At 41.3% G+C, this 16830-nt stretch overlaps 1 protein-coding gene across 1 annotated transcript; it reads left to right on the top strand.

Moving 5' to 3' along the window:
* Positions 1–993: 993 nt before the first annotated feature.
* Positions 994–9640, top strand: SLBP (stem-loop histone mRNA binding protein). Its single transcript, XM_079306386.1, has 9 exons — positions 994–2669; positions 3133–3264; positions 4904–5008; positions 5536–5595; positions 5839–5970; positions 6500–6649; positions 7880–7964; positions 8657–8764; positions 9332–9640. The coding sequence occupies exons 1-9, from the start codon at positions 2626–2628 to the stop codon at positions 9338–9340; spliced, it is 825 nt and encodes a 274-aa protein (XP_079162512.1). The 5' UTR covers positions 994–2625; the 3' UTR covers positions 9341–9640.
* The last annotated feature ends 7190 nt before the right edge of the window (positions 9641–16830 follow it).

Here is a 16830-nt window from a genome sequence, read left to right as displayed (position 1 = left end):
ATTTTTAGTCCTTGCTAAAAGAGGAGTCTTCAAAGATTAAGATTAGACTCTTGAAGACAGTTCACAATTCTGATTTTGTCCAGCCCCTCAGTTTGTTTAGGGCATTGTACCTTAGAGGAAGGGAGCAGCTGAAGTCCCATCACCCATTCTGCCATGGAAAGGTGTCCTGCTGGAGAAGATGCTAGGTGAGAGTAATAGGCTGCCCAAAAAATACTTAAACTCATTTTAAGTATTTTATGCGTATTAAGAGCCCTTAAACTTTTGCCTGTAAAGGACAGAGCCTGCAGTGAATTTAGGGACACATCCATAGGATTTGCAGTTCAGCAGTCCTTAAAATATCTTTTTATTTCTTAGTTGAAGATACTAGACTACACATAGCACAACCAATCTGCCTGTGGCAGTTAAATTTTGGGCAGGTTTATTCCCTAATCCAGAATCTGTGTGCTTGAACAAGGGAAGGACTGAAACAGAAGATAAAGTTTGAGGTCTGCTAAAGTCATTTCATGCAGTGCTTCCACTGGTAGTAGAATCATCCTGTATTGTAATTAGTAACCTCATTAGTAGAAACAGAGCAGTTGAAACTGGAATAGAGCCTGTCCATGCACTTGTTTACCTACCCAAGGCTGTCTGACACAGTTTACAACTGTGAGGTAAGTGAAGCAGAAGTCTGGCACTCCGCCCCCAGTTTTTCCTTTAATTTTACCCAACTTAATTAAATCTCCTCTGCATAAACCTGTGCTCAGTTTGTAATTAAGCCAAAACATACCCTGAGCTTCATCAGACAGGTTTCAATTTCTCCCTAGAAGTGACAAGCATCTTCTGTTGGCAAGCTTCCACTGGGAGAATCTCCTTACATTACAGATGATACATTATCTGCGCTTGTGGAAACCATCCTTCGCTGCCAGTTCTGAAATGCCAGGGTTGTGTGTGCTTAGTTTTGTTTGTAAAACATCTTTGAGGTCACAGCTGAGGATATCTCTTCCCCTTAACTGCTTTTCTATAGGATTTTTGCTGACAAGGACAGAAAGATGCAGTGCAGCTGTAATCCCTGAGCTGTCTTTCAGCAGATAGTTCTGCTGGATAAACTGAATTTATTTTGTAGACAGTGTGCTGAAAGTACTGTGTGGCTTCCAGGCTGTAGCTGTTCTCTGTCTGCCTTGCTTGGGTGTGTTCAGGTAAACTTGCTGTTCTAGCTGAAGTCAGAGCCAGGCTGAAGGGAGGGGAGTTTGTTTGTGCATGTTTTGAACCTCTGCTGTACTTCAAGCATGACATTGGTTCAAGAACACAGTTCTGTTTTCCACAGTAGTGTGTGGGAGAGGTGCCAGCAGAGCAGACTTTCCTGCAGGAATGTGGATGTTCATGCAGATACCACACAGGGGATGTATGATTTTGTACAAAATGTACTACAGTAAGGCCAGGCAACAGGAATGGAATTTTCAAAGCAAATCCTTTCATGATGACAAGACTGAGGTGTATCTTTATTAAAAAAAAAAAAAAAAAAAAAAAATCAAAACCAAACACTGCCTGTTATTGTGCGCTCAGAAAGTTTCTCCAAAACCTTCTTGATAGTTGCTTTTGTGTTTTAAGCTGATTAGAAAAACCCACCAAAGAAATTTTTATTTGCTATTTCTGCCAGCTGATTTACCAGATGTGGTACTTGGTGATGTGGTTTAACAATGGACTTAGCAGAGCCTTGTTAGTAATGGTTGTACTTGGTCATCTTAGAGGGCTCTTCCAGCCTTAATGAACCTGTTACTGTAGGGCTTTTTCTCTCTTAGTAACCCTGCGATTGTAAGGCCAGAAGAAAATCTCTCTGAAGTGTCCAGTCCTCAGGCTGCAAATGTATTATTGTTTAAAGCTGTTTTTGTTCTGCTAGAGTACTTCAGCTTATTTCTAAATTACTTTCTAAAATGTGAGTGTATGCCCAATAGTAGGACAAATGGGATTTATGATTAAGTAAAAAATCTAGAAAGGTCCACGAACCAAGGCATAGCCATCTCATGTCATTACCTAACCTTCTGCACTATTGATATAAAATTTAATGCCATGTCATTGCGAAATTTAGTGGTAACCGTCTGGCGTGGGGTTGGAACTGGCCCTTGAAATACCCTGTGCACTTCATCGACTGTAGAACCATGCAGGGAACCTTTAATATTTAAATCGCGGGAATTTTTTTTTTTTCTTTTTGTTTGGGCTGGGCTTTTTTCCTGTTGTTTCACGTGAGGCGCGCCGCCACCGCGCGCCAAAACCGGGCGCCGCCGCGCTCGATTCTCCCGCCAACACGCCCCGGGGGTGGGGCCGGGCGGAGCGGGCTGAGCCATTACCCTGGCGGGGGGGTGCGCGGTGCGTGTGAGCGTGTGAGGGCGCGGGGCCGCTCTGCGCTTTCCCGCTCGCCCCCCCTCCGCACCTGTGCCCGTGGAGGCGCCCCGCGGGGAGGGCGGAGCGGGCGGTGCCGCTCAGCGCCGGCGGGAGATGCGAAGGGGCTGAGCGGGAAGGCGGCAGCGCTTGCTGGGCTCTGCCTCACCGCCTGCCAATCCCTCACGGCCCGGCTCTCCTCCACCGCCCGCCGCAGCTCCCCGCGCCCGGCTCTGCCTCCATCCCTCCCTCCCGAGGATCCCCCGCGCCATGTCTTTCCGCCAGAGGAGCCCGCACAGCAGCACCCAGAGCAGGTAGGCCCGCCGTGCTGAGGGGGAATGGCAGCGTCCGGGCCGCTTTCCACCCGCGCTCCACGGGCCCCGCGCCGCCCGGGCCCCGTTCCGTTCCCCCCGCGCCGCCCGGGCCCCGTTCCGTTCCCCCCGCGCTCCCCGGGCCCCGTTCCGTTCCCCCCGCTCTCCCCGGGCCCCGTTCCGTTCCCCCCGCTCTCCCCGGGCCCCGTTCCGTTCCCCCCGCTCTCCCCGGGCCCCGTTCCGTTCCCCGGGGTCGCTCCCCGCCGTCCCGCGGGCCGAGTTCTCTGAGGGGGTGGGGGGGGCGCAGAGGGCCCTCAGAGCCCCTCATGAGCCCGCCGCGAGTGGCGTCGCCTCTGCGTTGGTGGGAGTGAAATGGGTAAATTATTTCACCCATTACCGCGGTCCGTGAAGGAGGTTAAAGCGCTCAAGCCCAGCTGGGTGCTCGTGTGTCGCTGTTTGTCCCCAGCCCGCAGCACGCCCCGCGCTGGGCCCAGGCTCGGAAACGCGGCGCCGATGGGAAGCGGCGGAGGCAGAACGAGCCCGAATCCTCCGTGTTTGAGGAGAACAAGCCCAGGCCTGGGGACGGCCGGCTGGACAGGTGAGCAGTGGTGCCAATGGCAGCCACTTCCTGCTCTTTGCTCACTAGGAGCTGTCGAGCTCATCCTTGTACTCAGTTTTCCAAGCCCTGCCTGTTCATCAATCGCTCATCAGCCACGAATCTTAAACTAGGGAAAAGGATCGAGTGCAGTGCTCTTTTCTTGGAGTCAGTTCTTAAGAGTCAACATTTTTCATTCTTACCTCTTGAAATATGTTCTTGATAATTTATATCCTATTTCATACTGTCTACTGCTATTTATTAAGAATTAATACTGTACAGGCCCATTATGTTTGTAAATACAGGCTGTACAAAGAGTTGTGGTAAAATTAAAAGCAATTACAAAAATTAAATTCTTAGAAGTCATCTATTTTATGTTTCTGAAGGGAGTACACACCACCCTGAGAAGCTGTGTTATATTTTAGCACATTTGTGGGCGATCCAGGTTTGCAGTCACCTCATAATGCTGCCTTCAGTGTTTCCCATCACAGCTAGATTAAGTATTTTATTTTATATCACATTTACAGTCTGAGCTATTCATGCCACAGTCTCTTTAGTCACTTTGATCTGTGGTAGCAGTTGTGGCCACAGCCCAGTTGATTACATCAAGGTTTCTAATCTAAAATGGGGTAGGTTGTGCCCATCCATTTTCCTTTGCTGATAAGCAGGGAACACATTGGTCAGTGGCTCAGGTTACACTATCCAGAGTAGCTTAAACTATTTCCAGGAAGCATGGTTGAACAGCAGTACAAGGGTGAAACTTCACAGCTAGTTTCAATAAGCATCACTTCTGTGTGTCTTCCAGTATTGAATTGTGCAGAAACTGAAAACTGGTTTCAGTTTGGATTGAGTTCTGAGTGAAATTTTTTCTTCCTCTGCCAAAACTACCGTTTGTTTATGCCAATCCAACCATGTCAAAATTCTCAAAAATAAAGATCAGGATGACATTGGGTCATCTTGATAATCCCAGCATAGGTGCAGAATCACACAAGTATTAAAAGCTGCATCACAATGTTGAGGAAAAAGCTCAGTTGGGCCCAACTTGGATTCTGTTTGTTCTCTGCCATGGGAGAGCAATAACTGAATGTGGCTTGTGTTCTCTGCAAATCTAGAAATTGGTATAAGCAAAACTTAAAAATCCTTGGAGCTTGAACAGATCTTTGCAGAGGGACGTGTACTGTTTGCTATGGATTTTTAGTTTTGTAAAGTTGGTAACTGTGTCTTGTCTGAAAAGAACTTTCAGTTTGAATTTGACAAAACATTCCAAGTTGTACAAACCAGTTTGGGAGCAGGGAGGGAGCTGGAGCTGGTTTCAGTGCAGGTGGATCTAATTCCCCAACTCCAAGGGACATTTTTGCACAGAAGCATGGGCTGGATTATCAAGCTACAGTGGTATGTTTCAATAGATATCTACATAAATTTTAAGAAAACCCAACACAAAGCACACAACCTCAAGGTGGAACTCACACCTGATGCTTAATTTTACAGTGATTTAAATTTTAATAGAACACAAGATTTTCACAGCCATTTTGAGTACTGTAAATAATGAAGGGATCAGACTGTGATTGGGGAAGGAAAATGCAGTAACCCAAATTTTTAACACAGAGCCTTAATTTGTTTTGTTTTGGTTTTTTTTTTTTAGTTTTACAACACCAGAAGGTCCTGGACCCCTTTCCCGGTGTTCAGACTGGGGAACTGCAGTGGAAGAAGATGAAATGAGGACTAACATTAACAAAGAAATTGCAAGGTACCCCTGAGTGTTTAATATGAAGTGGTGAGAGGAAGAGAAATGGAAGTTGTCTTGTAGAATCTTTTTCAACTTGTACTTTTAACATCACTATTGTAGTAAAATCAGGCCAACCTTAGCCTCTTGTCTGCTGCTTTTAGATCAGCTTTGGGTTAAGTTCTGCAGGAATGTCATGTGATGCTCTCTGGAAATTGGATGTGTATCCCTAAATATCTCCCTTTTGGAAGAAGCTTTTCCTGAATCTCTTAGATTGAAATACTTAAAATACCCTCTCACTGGTGACTGGTGTTTTGTATCATTGCTATAAGAAGTTGCTTCAGGGAAGATAGTCAGGAAAAGAAATTATTTGTATCTTTATTGTTTCTAAGGGAAAACTGAAACTTCCATTTCATAGCAAAAAGGCCTTTGCAGTGTCTGGGGTGTTGCTGCTTTTCTGAGAAGATAATTCAACTTTAAGCTGTTACAGTGCAGCCTTCATGTTCCTCTTTGTGTATATAATTTCTTAAAACTGATTTGAATTCTTACAGACACAGAAGAAAACTCCTGATAAATGAATTTTCAAGAGAAAGGAAGTCCTCCTCAGGAAGGTAGGTTGAATTTCTAGCTTAGCTGAGGAAAATCTTGAAAATAGAATTTTCATTGTACAACATTGTTTCTTAAAACACACAGTTTAAAATAATTCACCTAAAGTTATTCCAATGCCATGGTTTAATAACATCTGAGCACTTGTTTGAAAAGTTTTAACATGTTTATTTATAGCCTTTTACAAGTGGGTTTGAGTGTCCCTGGTTTTCTGGTAGTCCCAAGCCTACAATGTTTTTTTTCTTCAGTTCTGATTCAAAGGAGTCCACGGCAACAGTAGAATTTGAGACAGATGAGGTGGTTTTGATGAGAAGACAAAAACAGATAAACTATGGAAAAAACATGATTGCATATGATAGATACATCAAAGAAGTTCCTAGGTAAGCTGCTTGACTTTCTAGAAAAGTAAATGTTCATCTGCAAGTCATACCTGTTCTTTATAAGCACATTAATGTACTAGACTTGGTATCCAATACACAGTCAAATAGAAGGCATCTACAAATTAAGCTTTTAAGGCATTTTTGAAATGTTAGATCACACTAACAATCAGCTGAGATGTGGTTTGGGATTTTTTTTTAATGAGTCTGTACTTTTGAAATACCTCATGCTGCTGAAATGAAAATGAAAGTTCTTTTGGATGTACTTGTCAATGAGAGGGGAAAAATCTGCTTTTTGCAGTCAGTTTTCTCATGAGTTAACTACAAGACAAAATGAGCTACAGTTGCTATGGAGCTTGGAATGAGGTTTTCAGACATTATTATTATTATTATTATTATTATTATTATTATTATTATTATTATTATTATTATTATTATTATTATTATTATTAAATCAGCTAACATTTAAAGCTATGTTATGTATGTGTGAATAAAGCAGTGATAGATTTTTTCCTGTCTAATATCTGCCTAGATGCCATCGTGTACCAGGAGTTCATCCCAGAACTCCAAACAAGTTTAAGAAGTACAGCCGTAGGTCATGGGACCAGCAAATTAAACTGTGGAAAGTTGCACTGCATTCCTGGGATCCTCCAGCTGAAGAAGGATGTGATCTGCAGGAAATGTATGTACAGACTATTCAAAATGCTTTAATAGAAATTATAATGTGGAGTTTCACGTTTAAGAAATAAACATCACCCTCAACATAGTTCTTTTTGAGACAAGTTAGTGAGTGCTGAATGTTTTCACTAATTATTTATCCACACTTTGTGCTGTTCGCTTCCCCATCAAAATATCCAATAGCTTCTTGGTCCTTGTCCAGTGTCCTTGGAAGGACATATAAATAGATATATATATATCCCTCACTTTTTTAATGGTGAAAGCAGAACCAGTTCTGCACTGCTCTATAAAATAATCACCACACCATTGACATGAGCCAGTTCTTTCAGAGCAATCTTAAAATTATCTGGTAGGAGCAGTGCTGGAGAGTTCTCACTAATGGCAGGTCTCCTGAATCTTGAGCTTGGACCAATCCAGTGCACAAGAACCTGCCTCACCCTTCTCACTTGCTAGTTGAAGGACAGTGGTACAAAATGTTTCTTGAGCAGAGAGGGAGAATTGTGAACTCATCACAAGGTATCACCAAAGCTCAAAGCACGGCCACAAGTGTTCACATTCCAAGCCTCTAGAAGATGTAGAGTGATGCCCTAGTCATTTTCCTGTGTAGAAAGCAATGCACAGCAATGTGTAACATAAAACTAGCAGTACAGGGTGAAGGGGACAAAGATGGAGCTTAATTCCTCAGCAAGCAGTTTTGTGTTGGTAGTTTTTCCTTAATGAAATGCTGATTTTAAAAGTAGTGCAGAGCACCAGGATCTAAAAGCAAAGCTTCCTTTTAGCTTCCCTTGCCATCAGTGTGAGAGGAGTTGGTACTTCAGCCAGAGCCCTGCTGTGTGCATTGGTGTTGAAATACTGCCTTCAGATGCTGGGGTCTAGGTCTGTGTATGGTGCATATTAAATCTTTGCAAAACAGATGGATGAAAACCTGGGGAAAAAAATTCCTTCCTCTCCTGTAACGTTTGCATTGAGGCATTGCTTGGGTACTGGGTTTTTGTCTTTGACAAGTTGCAGTATTCAGTCTCAAGACTTCCAATTCAGTCCTTTGCCATTTTGGCAGTACTGAGCTGTCCTGCAGTTTTGTTTGCTTTCCCCAGTTTGTCACCACTGTCTCTGTGGTCTCTGTAGGACTCTCTACTCTCCTGGCCATTTTATTTCAGAACTAGACAGCTAACTGTATCTTAACACTAAAAAAATCACTTTGCTTTATGCTACATTCTTTGAAATGATTTTGCAGTTTTCCTGTTGATCTTGGTGAGATGGAGACAGAATCTGTTGGAAGCAATTCTACTGAATCTCAAACGAGTTGTCAAGATAATGATGTAAGCATATCTGTCATTTGCATAATTGTTTGTTGATAATTGGTTCATTGCTTAGAATTGTCCAGAGTAGCCTGAATACCTCACATCATCTACTTTGTTTAGGGACTGTTTATAAAGCTGAGCAATCTTGAAATTCAAGTCTTTTCCACCTATAGCCATTATCTGTCTGTAATCTTGGGTGTAGGGAATTAGAACTTAAATTATCATCTCTAATTAAAAATATCCCATTTTTTCATAGCCTACAAAAGAAAATCTGTTAAAGCAAATTGGTTTTGAACTGTAATGTACAGGTGAAATGCTACTTTAGATTGCAATATCTAATGTTAAAATAGGGTGGAATTTCCTTGTCACACAAAAGTAGGCTCCATTTATGTCCAGAAGCACTGAGCAGTAAAGATCTAAGAATGCTTTTCTTACTAGATCTGTTTTTCTAATGTTAAATCTGCATAATGTTTTAATGTTTGCCTGTGGAAGTCCTTAGAACACTTGCAAGATATCCTCAAATGTGGTTGGATGGGCAGAAGCCTTATATCTCTTTAATCTTAAGACTAGTATTGAGTTTTTATGGTCTTTAATGCATTTGTAATGCATCTTGTTATAGGGTGGTCTGAATGGATTACATAAGTTAATTGAATTACCTGTACTATTAATCTCTACTTAAGTAGTAATTATTAATTACCTTTCCCTTTCAGGATACCTGTTCTGGCACTCCCACCAAAGTTAGACATGCTGACTATCAAGCAGAAGGAGAATTTAACTTGGAAGTGTGTTCAAGTGAACCACTGGATGAATTTGATACTGTGAGTTAAATAGTCTTGTGCAAACTGTTTTAGAGAAAGTTTCATTTAAATTTGAGAGGTTAGCTTGATCCATAACCTGTTAATAGTAAGAAAACTTAAGCAAAGTTAAAGACTGTTCTCAAAGCTGTGATTGGTCTAGATACTCCCCAGACCTGACTTATGTAAAATTGCAATTAAGTTGTGACTTCTTGTTGCCTTTTAATTTATGTATATCAGATTTTTTTATAATTGTTTTCAATAGAAAAACTACCAAGGGCAGTGCTATCCTCTAGTAATAGTAAATAGCACAGCAAGGTCTTACCAATTTCCCCCCACTCCCTCCCCACTGTTAACATGATTTCAGTTGTCCACTTGCAGATCAAGAGCCAAGTAGGGAGTTTTTTTGTTGGTTTTTTTTTTATGTTACCTTGCTTTTACATCTGGCTCTTGTAAAACACATGACCTGAAGTAATGCATGTGGTACAGAGCCATGTGACTGATTAGTGCTAGTAAACCCATCTACTGCAGTTACTGTAAGATTAACTATCTTAAAAAAAAAACAACTTTTTTTTTGCAAAAATGTTTCAGAAACAATAGGAAGTTTAATACCCTCGAGAAACTGGAAGTCAACATGGTAAAGTCTATGCAATAATGTTTTGGGTTTTTTTAGAAGCAGCAGCCTTAATTTGAAATTTGTAAATAGTCATCAGTCATTTATTAATGCAGTCAAGAAAACAATGTCTAGGGAAGGTGCTTGATTCTTTCAGTTTTCTGTTTTTAAATGTAAAACTGTTGTAAATGTTAACAACTGTACAGATTTTCTGCTGAGAGCAGTTCGTGTTTGTTGCTTTTGTGTGGGATGTTGCTGGAAAATAAACAGAACTGCATTTACTTTTACACACGACTCTTCATTTCCTGCTCACAGTGCTCTGTGGATAATGAAATGCAGGGAAATACTGAAAACCAAGTGTCTGAAATTGGTACTAAGCCAGGATACATCTGTGTTAGCACCATCCTCTGACTTCGAGGAAACCTTAATATCTATTTACTTGGCCACCAGAGTGAATTTGAGACAATTTAGTAGATGTTAATAAGCTGGTTGCCAAGTTCTCTTTAGGAAAAAACTGCTAGAAGAGCTGGGTGAGCACTTTATTCTTCTTTACTAACAGGGCATCATTTACAGTCACTTCACCTGGTTTTGTCTCTTAAAATGAAATTTCTGGGTGTGATGTTACACCCCTAAAACTCATTACTCAGGGGAGTATCTTAGCTAGTAATATTGCTTACAGCTGTCTAATTTGTTAGGCACTTTTGAAATCGGGTAGCTTGATCTGATGGGGAAACTTCCAAGAGGAAGCAGTGACATTGGGATAAGGGTGGTGCTAAGCTCTGAGGTTAAGGAGACAGCCCTTCCTAACATGTATTTTTTCCAGACAAGGCAACAAAATGGTAATGGCTTTCTGCCTGGACTGGGCACCCTCTGTTCCTCCCAGATTGCTTTTCTCATGTCACATTTTCTGGCCACGCTGTTGCTGGTTGTTGTTAAGTATTTTTGGTGTGTCAGTGTGTAGTTGAGTATCAGAACTGCCAGTAGAATTGCTTTTTTTTAAAAAGAAGTTTTTCTATCCTACTGTAGCTACCTAAACAGGTTGGATCAGTGGGATATTCAGGAGATTGTTAGAGTTCTGAGGGGTAAGGTTACTTGCACCTGGTTTTGAAAAAAGGAAGCACATGGGTTGGGGCAATCTCTAGAGCACAAATGCAGGCTGGGGGATGAACAGATGGAGAGCAGCCCTGAGGGGAAGGACTTGAGGTGGGTGGATGAGAAACTTGAAGTGACTCAGCCATGTACACTCACATGGCTCAGAAAGCCAACTGTGTCCTGAGCTGCACCAAGAGCAGTGTGGCCACCAGGGCAAGGGAGGGGACTCTACCCCTCTGTTCTGCTTTTGTGAGACCCCACCTTGAGTGCTTCATCCATCTCTGGGGTGGAATGTGGGGAAAACATTGTGAGGAGTACTAATCCCTGGGCAGCATTCAGGGAAACAACTGGGATGCACTTCTCTCTTGGAAGAGAACACACAAGAAATAATTCTCCTTTGGCAAATGTCTTGAGATGCTTTTAAATTTCTGCAGAGTAATTTATTAGTGGTTAGTCCATAATCTGGTGTATAATTTGAGATTAATCCAACTAACCTGCTGCTACTCAGACAAGGTTCTTAGCACAGGCCCTGGGATGTGACCCTCTTGCATTATCTCTGCCTTCCTGTTCATGACCCTGCCCTGCTGAGATGGGTGTTGCTTTTCACTGTGCTTACCCATTCTGTTCCATCTCTGGTCTGTCCTGGCACCCTTCAGTGTGCTCTATCACTTCTGCTTCAAACTGTAAGGTTCAATGTCACTGGTTTTTGGGGGTTTTTTTTGTTAGTTTATTCTTGTTTTCTTTTCCTGTGATGTGCTCCAGCTTGTTTACAGTTATCTTAATTCTGTTGATCTCATTAAAGCAATCTGAGGTGCTTTCAGTTCTGTGTAGCACACTCACTCAGGAACCAGGTGGGGATGATCCAGACTAGAAATGTAGCTGGTCTGGGTTCTGTTTGTGAAACAGGCTCAGTTTGTTACTTTTTCCTGAAGGAGCTGGCTATCCACAGTAATGTCTTCACTACAACAATTCCCCTTTATCTCAGTTACTTAGGTCACTTAGTTTTTATGGTTGATATTTAAGGAGAGCACCAAGTTTGTATGTTTTTCCAAAGGTACTGAACACTAAATTGGAAAACAACCAGTTTTTTGCAATAGAATCAAGCCCTCTAGTGGTTAAATGTGGGCTAACCCCATCCATTAAGGGCAGTATCTGGTAATAAAGGAAAAACAATATCCATATGTTCAGTTGTGCATAGTTGCATGCAGTGGAGTTTGCTTCAGATGGAGAACAAGCAAGTACTGCAGTCAAATTTTAGCCTTATTAGGTTAAATTCCTCTAAAAATAAAAATGAGCAGGTTGTTCTGTAGGCAGCAGAACCTGTCAACCTTGCTTTTTATAGACCTGTTCCTTCTGGTTTGTGTTTCTCTTACTCCCTTCACACCAAGCCCTGTCCCCTTTCAGCATCCTCATGCCATGCCTGGCTGACAGCAGTCATGGCTGTGGCTAATTTAAAGCTCCATCTGTTTTGGCTGGGCCATTGGTACACGTGTGTGGGTAGGGTGGCAAGCAGAACATTAAAGAGCTGAGCTGTCCCAGCTTGTCCTTCACTTGGGCATTAGTTGGATCTTCCTTATGTGACAATTCAGCTGTTGTCACATAACCCTATGTAAATAAACATATTTACCTTTCTGTTCACTACCTGGACAGCCAGTTCAAAAATTAGAAGTGACAGAGATTTTGGAAAAGACTTGCCAGTACAACAATTCAATGCTCTAAGAAAGGCAAGCTAAAAACCAGCTTTCTTCCATGAATCCATTTTTAAGTCCAAAAAACCATTCAAACAACTTTCTGTTCATGTAAGTATTTACTGAAGTTATTTTTAGGACTATCTGTTTTATTGTGCTCCTAATGTAAATAAGAGCATGTGGACAACAGCTATGTATGCCTGAGGATGGATCTGTGTGGAAACCTGGAGGATCAGACACTTTATCAAAACTGGGCTAGTAAAAGACTCCTTTTAAAAAAGAATTTTGACCTTACTTGAAGTTCTTGCTCTTCTTTCTTCTATATGGTTTCTCTCAAAGTTAGAAGATTGGTTGCTAACTGTTGGTGGAATACTAAGTTTGAGTGCTTCCTGACAACTAGGGGTAAATTTGCCAAAGTATTATATAAATAGTTAAGAGATTGAAATTACTTTGTGAAGTGTCAAAAATCCATTTTACTTTCAAGGAAAGCAGTATAGTTAGAATGTAATATATACACTTCAGTTAGAGACAGTGGTAATGCTGAACAGAATTTACCCCACTGTTTAGTTTTGTGGCATCTGGGCAATACCTAAACACAAAACATACAAGGAACCAAGATGCCACTGCTGGCCCCATTTTTTTTTTTGATTACCAGTCCTGTTCACTCTGAGCTTGTCACCTCTTGGATTGTGTTCAAGCACAAGAGAAAACTAATTTATCAAAAAAATGCTGATTCATACATTCAAGAAATTTTGAGTGAAAATTAGGAACTTGTTTTGTAGGTTAAAGTGGGGCCCAGCTGTCTGTGTTGGGACATTTCCAAGTGTCTATTGAGAAAGTTTCTGGGAGGTACAGGAGTGGCTCTAATTATTAGCAAAAACAATGTTCCCTTTTGTGTTTCTTTAGAAAGGGGCTGTTCCATTTCTGCTGAGAAATACTTTGTTTTCAGAAATATGAGTGCCATATAGAGATGAAGATTTGGGTCTGCTCTTTCATTCCACTTTCATGTGCTGGAATCAAAGATACTTTGGAGCACTGCAGAGGGCAGTAAAAGTGCATGTTTAATTACAGGCACACAAAAGGGAGCTCTGAGTTGCTTTACATTTGTTGTAAATGCCAGGAATCTAATTATACTTACTGATTCTGACCTCAGGAGCAACCCATAGTCCCAATAAAGCCCCTTCAAGTCTGTCATCTTTCACTGTTCATTCCATTTCCAGTTTCACTTGATCTTAAGCCCATTATTACAAAGAATGAAAGATAATAGTAACTTAACAGCAGACAGAGGAAAAATGGACTTCAGGGGGGAGAAAAAGTCCTCCTGACAGTACAAGCCTGCTAGCATTTAAAACCCTTAGTGATCTACAGTGGAAGTATCTGAAAATGCTTACTAAATTGTTTGAACTTCATTTTTGTGAAGAACAGAAAACTATTTTTTCCTGAGGGGCTTAGATTTCCCAGGGAAAAGTAATTTCAGGATTTTATCCACAGCTGACTAACTTCAGAATATTCCTGGATGTTGAATCCATATTCCTTGATATGTGTTAGAAAGTGTTTGTCTCATCCACCTACCAAGGCCTCACTGCTCTGAAAGTATTGCTGTCTGAGCTAAGGCTGCACCTTGTAGTTGGAGTGTTGGATGTGAAATCATAGCAGGGAATTAGCAGCAACTGAAAGGAACGTGCTGCTGAGGTTACCACGTGTGTGCACAGAGCAAAAAACATCAGAAAAAGGAAAACAGAGAGAATCAGTCCCAGCTAAAGACTGCTCATAGCCTGAGCAGCTGAATGTTGAATTGCAAGGGTATGACAAAGCTAGAATTGATAGTTATATCAGGAATAAAATGTCATTTTGGTGGGCCTCTGCACTAGAGCACTTATCTTGAAATAAAAAAGACAAAAAATTAAGCCAGCCCGGCTTATCTGGAAGCAAACTCATGCCTCAATATGCTGCTAGAATTTCTGGAACAATGTACTCCAATGATAAGACTAGTAAGAAATGTGCAGTATTGATTAACAAAGAATAGCCTGATAATGTTTAGAAGAATTTGATACTAAGTCTAGTGACCTGTCAATTTTCCAAAATAATTCTTTTTCTGACATTTGAGAGTCAAACTCATTCTTAGTGGTGAAACTAAACTGGGAGGAACTATCTTGATGCTAAGGCATCTTGATATATAAGGCATAGAGGTGAGGCTTTACCTGATCCTTAATCTTATTTTTAGTTCTGATCATACCTTTGAATACTTGCAAAGAAACATTAACTTTTCATTCTGATTTGGTCATGTTTTCCTCCAAATAGTAAATTTAGATACATCAGTTACTGGAATTTATATACATATATGTGTGGGTATGTATAATATTTTAAAAATATTCTGAATTGTTGACAGAAGTGCTTCCAGTATGAGTGGATCCTATTATTTCTCTGAATTCTAATAGTGCCATAGACTAAATAAGACCTAGTGCAATTTTGCTGTTGGGGAACTAAATGGCTGGATGGATGGAATTGGAGGTTTTGCAAATCATAATCCAGTCTGGTTTAAGTAGTTGTGTTTAAGCAGTTCCTCAGAAAGTCTTTACAATTGAGCAGAAACAACCTTCTCATGGTGTAAAAAAAATATCTACAGACAGTTTTGTTGTTTTTTAAATTAAAAAAGCAAAACTATCACTGGGAAAGTTAGATTCAGATCCTTGATATGCCTGTTTTGGGAAAGCAGCTAAACCAGGGACTCACTTCCCTGCAGGCTCTTAGCTGAGGACCAGAGTCTCCTCATGGTCAGAAAATAGTCCCAAAGAACCTGCCTGTAAAAACATCACAAAGTCTATGTTTTTACATCAGTTCACAAATTATTTCTGCCAAGATATTGCCTCAGAAAAACTCCACAGCAAATCTGAGATGAATTTTCAAGCTCTAATTCAAAGAGGTGAAGTAGATTTGGGTAGTGTGGAAGAAGATAGACTTTGCCAGCACAAATCTGTTTCACTGGATCCACAGTTAGAATTTAGGCTGTTTGCTGGAATTCAGCATAAAGTTGTCTGTTTGTTTGTTTTTATATTAGTGCAGTATTTTAAAGAGTTATTAAATTATGTCTCTAAGAACACCAAGAAAATGTGATTTCTTTCATGGTGGAATGTGGTTTTTCTTGCTTTCGCAGCCTTTCTTGGTTTGGCTGTGATGCATTCATGAGGGAACAATACCAGCAACTTTGGAAAAATGTGTTTTACAAATTAAAATGTGTATTGATGAGGGGAAAAAAACCCCACATTCTTGCTGGTCAAATAACTATGTCTGGCTGTTAATAATAAAGTAGAGCCCCTGCATGAACTTTGTTGTAAATCAACTAATAATAATAGTATATTAAAGCTGAGAACAGTGTTTTTCTTTCAGAGTCTTGCTGTGAGTTCTGCTTTTCACAAGGATGCAGATGAAAAAGGGATGATCCCTTTAAGAGTTTGATAGGTTAAGTCACAAAATTCATATCTCACACACCAGGCAAAAAAATATGCCAGCAACTGCTGGGAAAATGACAACTGCAGTGTCTGATCGCTTGTCAAATCAATGAGGCTTTTCTCTCCTTTTGGTGAGAATTTATTTGCAGGGGTTGGTGAGCTGAGAAAATAAGATTCCTGACCTAATGGTCACCCCCATTGGTATCTCATTGTGGAAAATACTCTCTGCTGCAGTCCATTCAAGTGATTGGCAATGACAGCTTGGATGGATATTGTCAGTTGACAGGGCTTTGCACTCCCTGTTTTAAAAATGATGCGAAAGATCCCTTCCCCAGCATGCTGTGCCACAAGTTGGGTTTATGAATGAATGGATGAATGCATGCTTCTCTCCTGTCATCTGCAACAAAAAACAAAAAAAAAATATTCCAATCCCATCCCTGAAATGATATGCTAAGTAAATTCACACACATGCATTTAACACGCAAATGGTGCCCGAAGGCAAGCTGAGCAAGCCCTTCCAAACACTGGGGCTGTATTTTTTTTGTAGTCATTAGGAATTTCATGGAAAATGTGAAACTGCCCATTTGATATGGAAAATCTCCATGAAAAATGTGAAATTCCAGTGTTTCCAGCAAGGTTTTGCTGACAGCTCATGCATGGAGAATAGCCTGAAAGACATGCATGCAATTAAGGGATCCATATAGGCGAGCTGGGGAGAACAACACAGGCAGTGGGGGATGTGGCCTTTGCTAGGGCCAGCTGGTGTCTGCTCCTGGACTCTCCGAGGGCACCAGACCATTGAGAGAAGTGGGGCGAAAGGGGAAAAAAGAAAACACAGAAGCTGCAGAGAAAATGAACCAAGTCTGTCGGAGAAAATCCCGGAGCTCCTTGGTAACTGTCCCTCCCTGCACCCCCCGCTTCGGGTGCCCTGAGATGCAGCTCCCAGTGTGACACAACTTTGTTATTTTCACAGGCATGAGAGTAACCATGCAAATAACAGAGGTGGTGGGGAGCTCAGCCTGGGAGCCAGGTGCTGGGCTGGGAAGATGAGGATGAATGGTTTGGGAGGGAGAGTGTCCAGCTTGTGCTCTGTAATCGTGTCAGGCCACTGCCTGTCTGCAGCTGGGGAGATCCTTGAGATTTCTTTGCTCTTTCTGAATGGTTTAGCCCTTCTGATGCTTTTTCCCACTCTTAAAAATTGGGAGCTGGTTAAGGGATAAGGGGTTTTCACCTCAGTATTTTGATAAG

This window comes from Erithacus rubecula, assembly GCF_903797595.1.
Source record: "Erithacus rubecula genome assembly, chromosome: 5".
In the NCBI taxonomy this organism is placed as follows: Eukaryota; Metazoa; Chordata; class Aves; order Passeriformes; family Muscicapidae; genus Erithacus; species Erithacus rubecula.
Note: the sequence above shows the minus strand (reverse complement) of the source record. Positions and strands in the feature narration are given on the sequence as shown.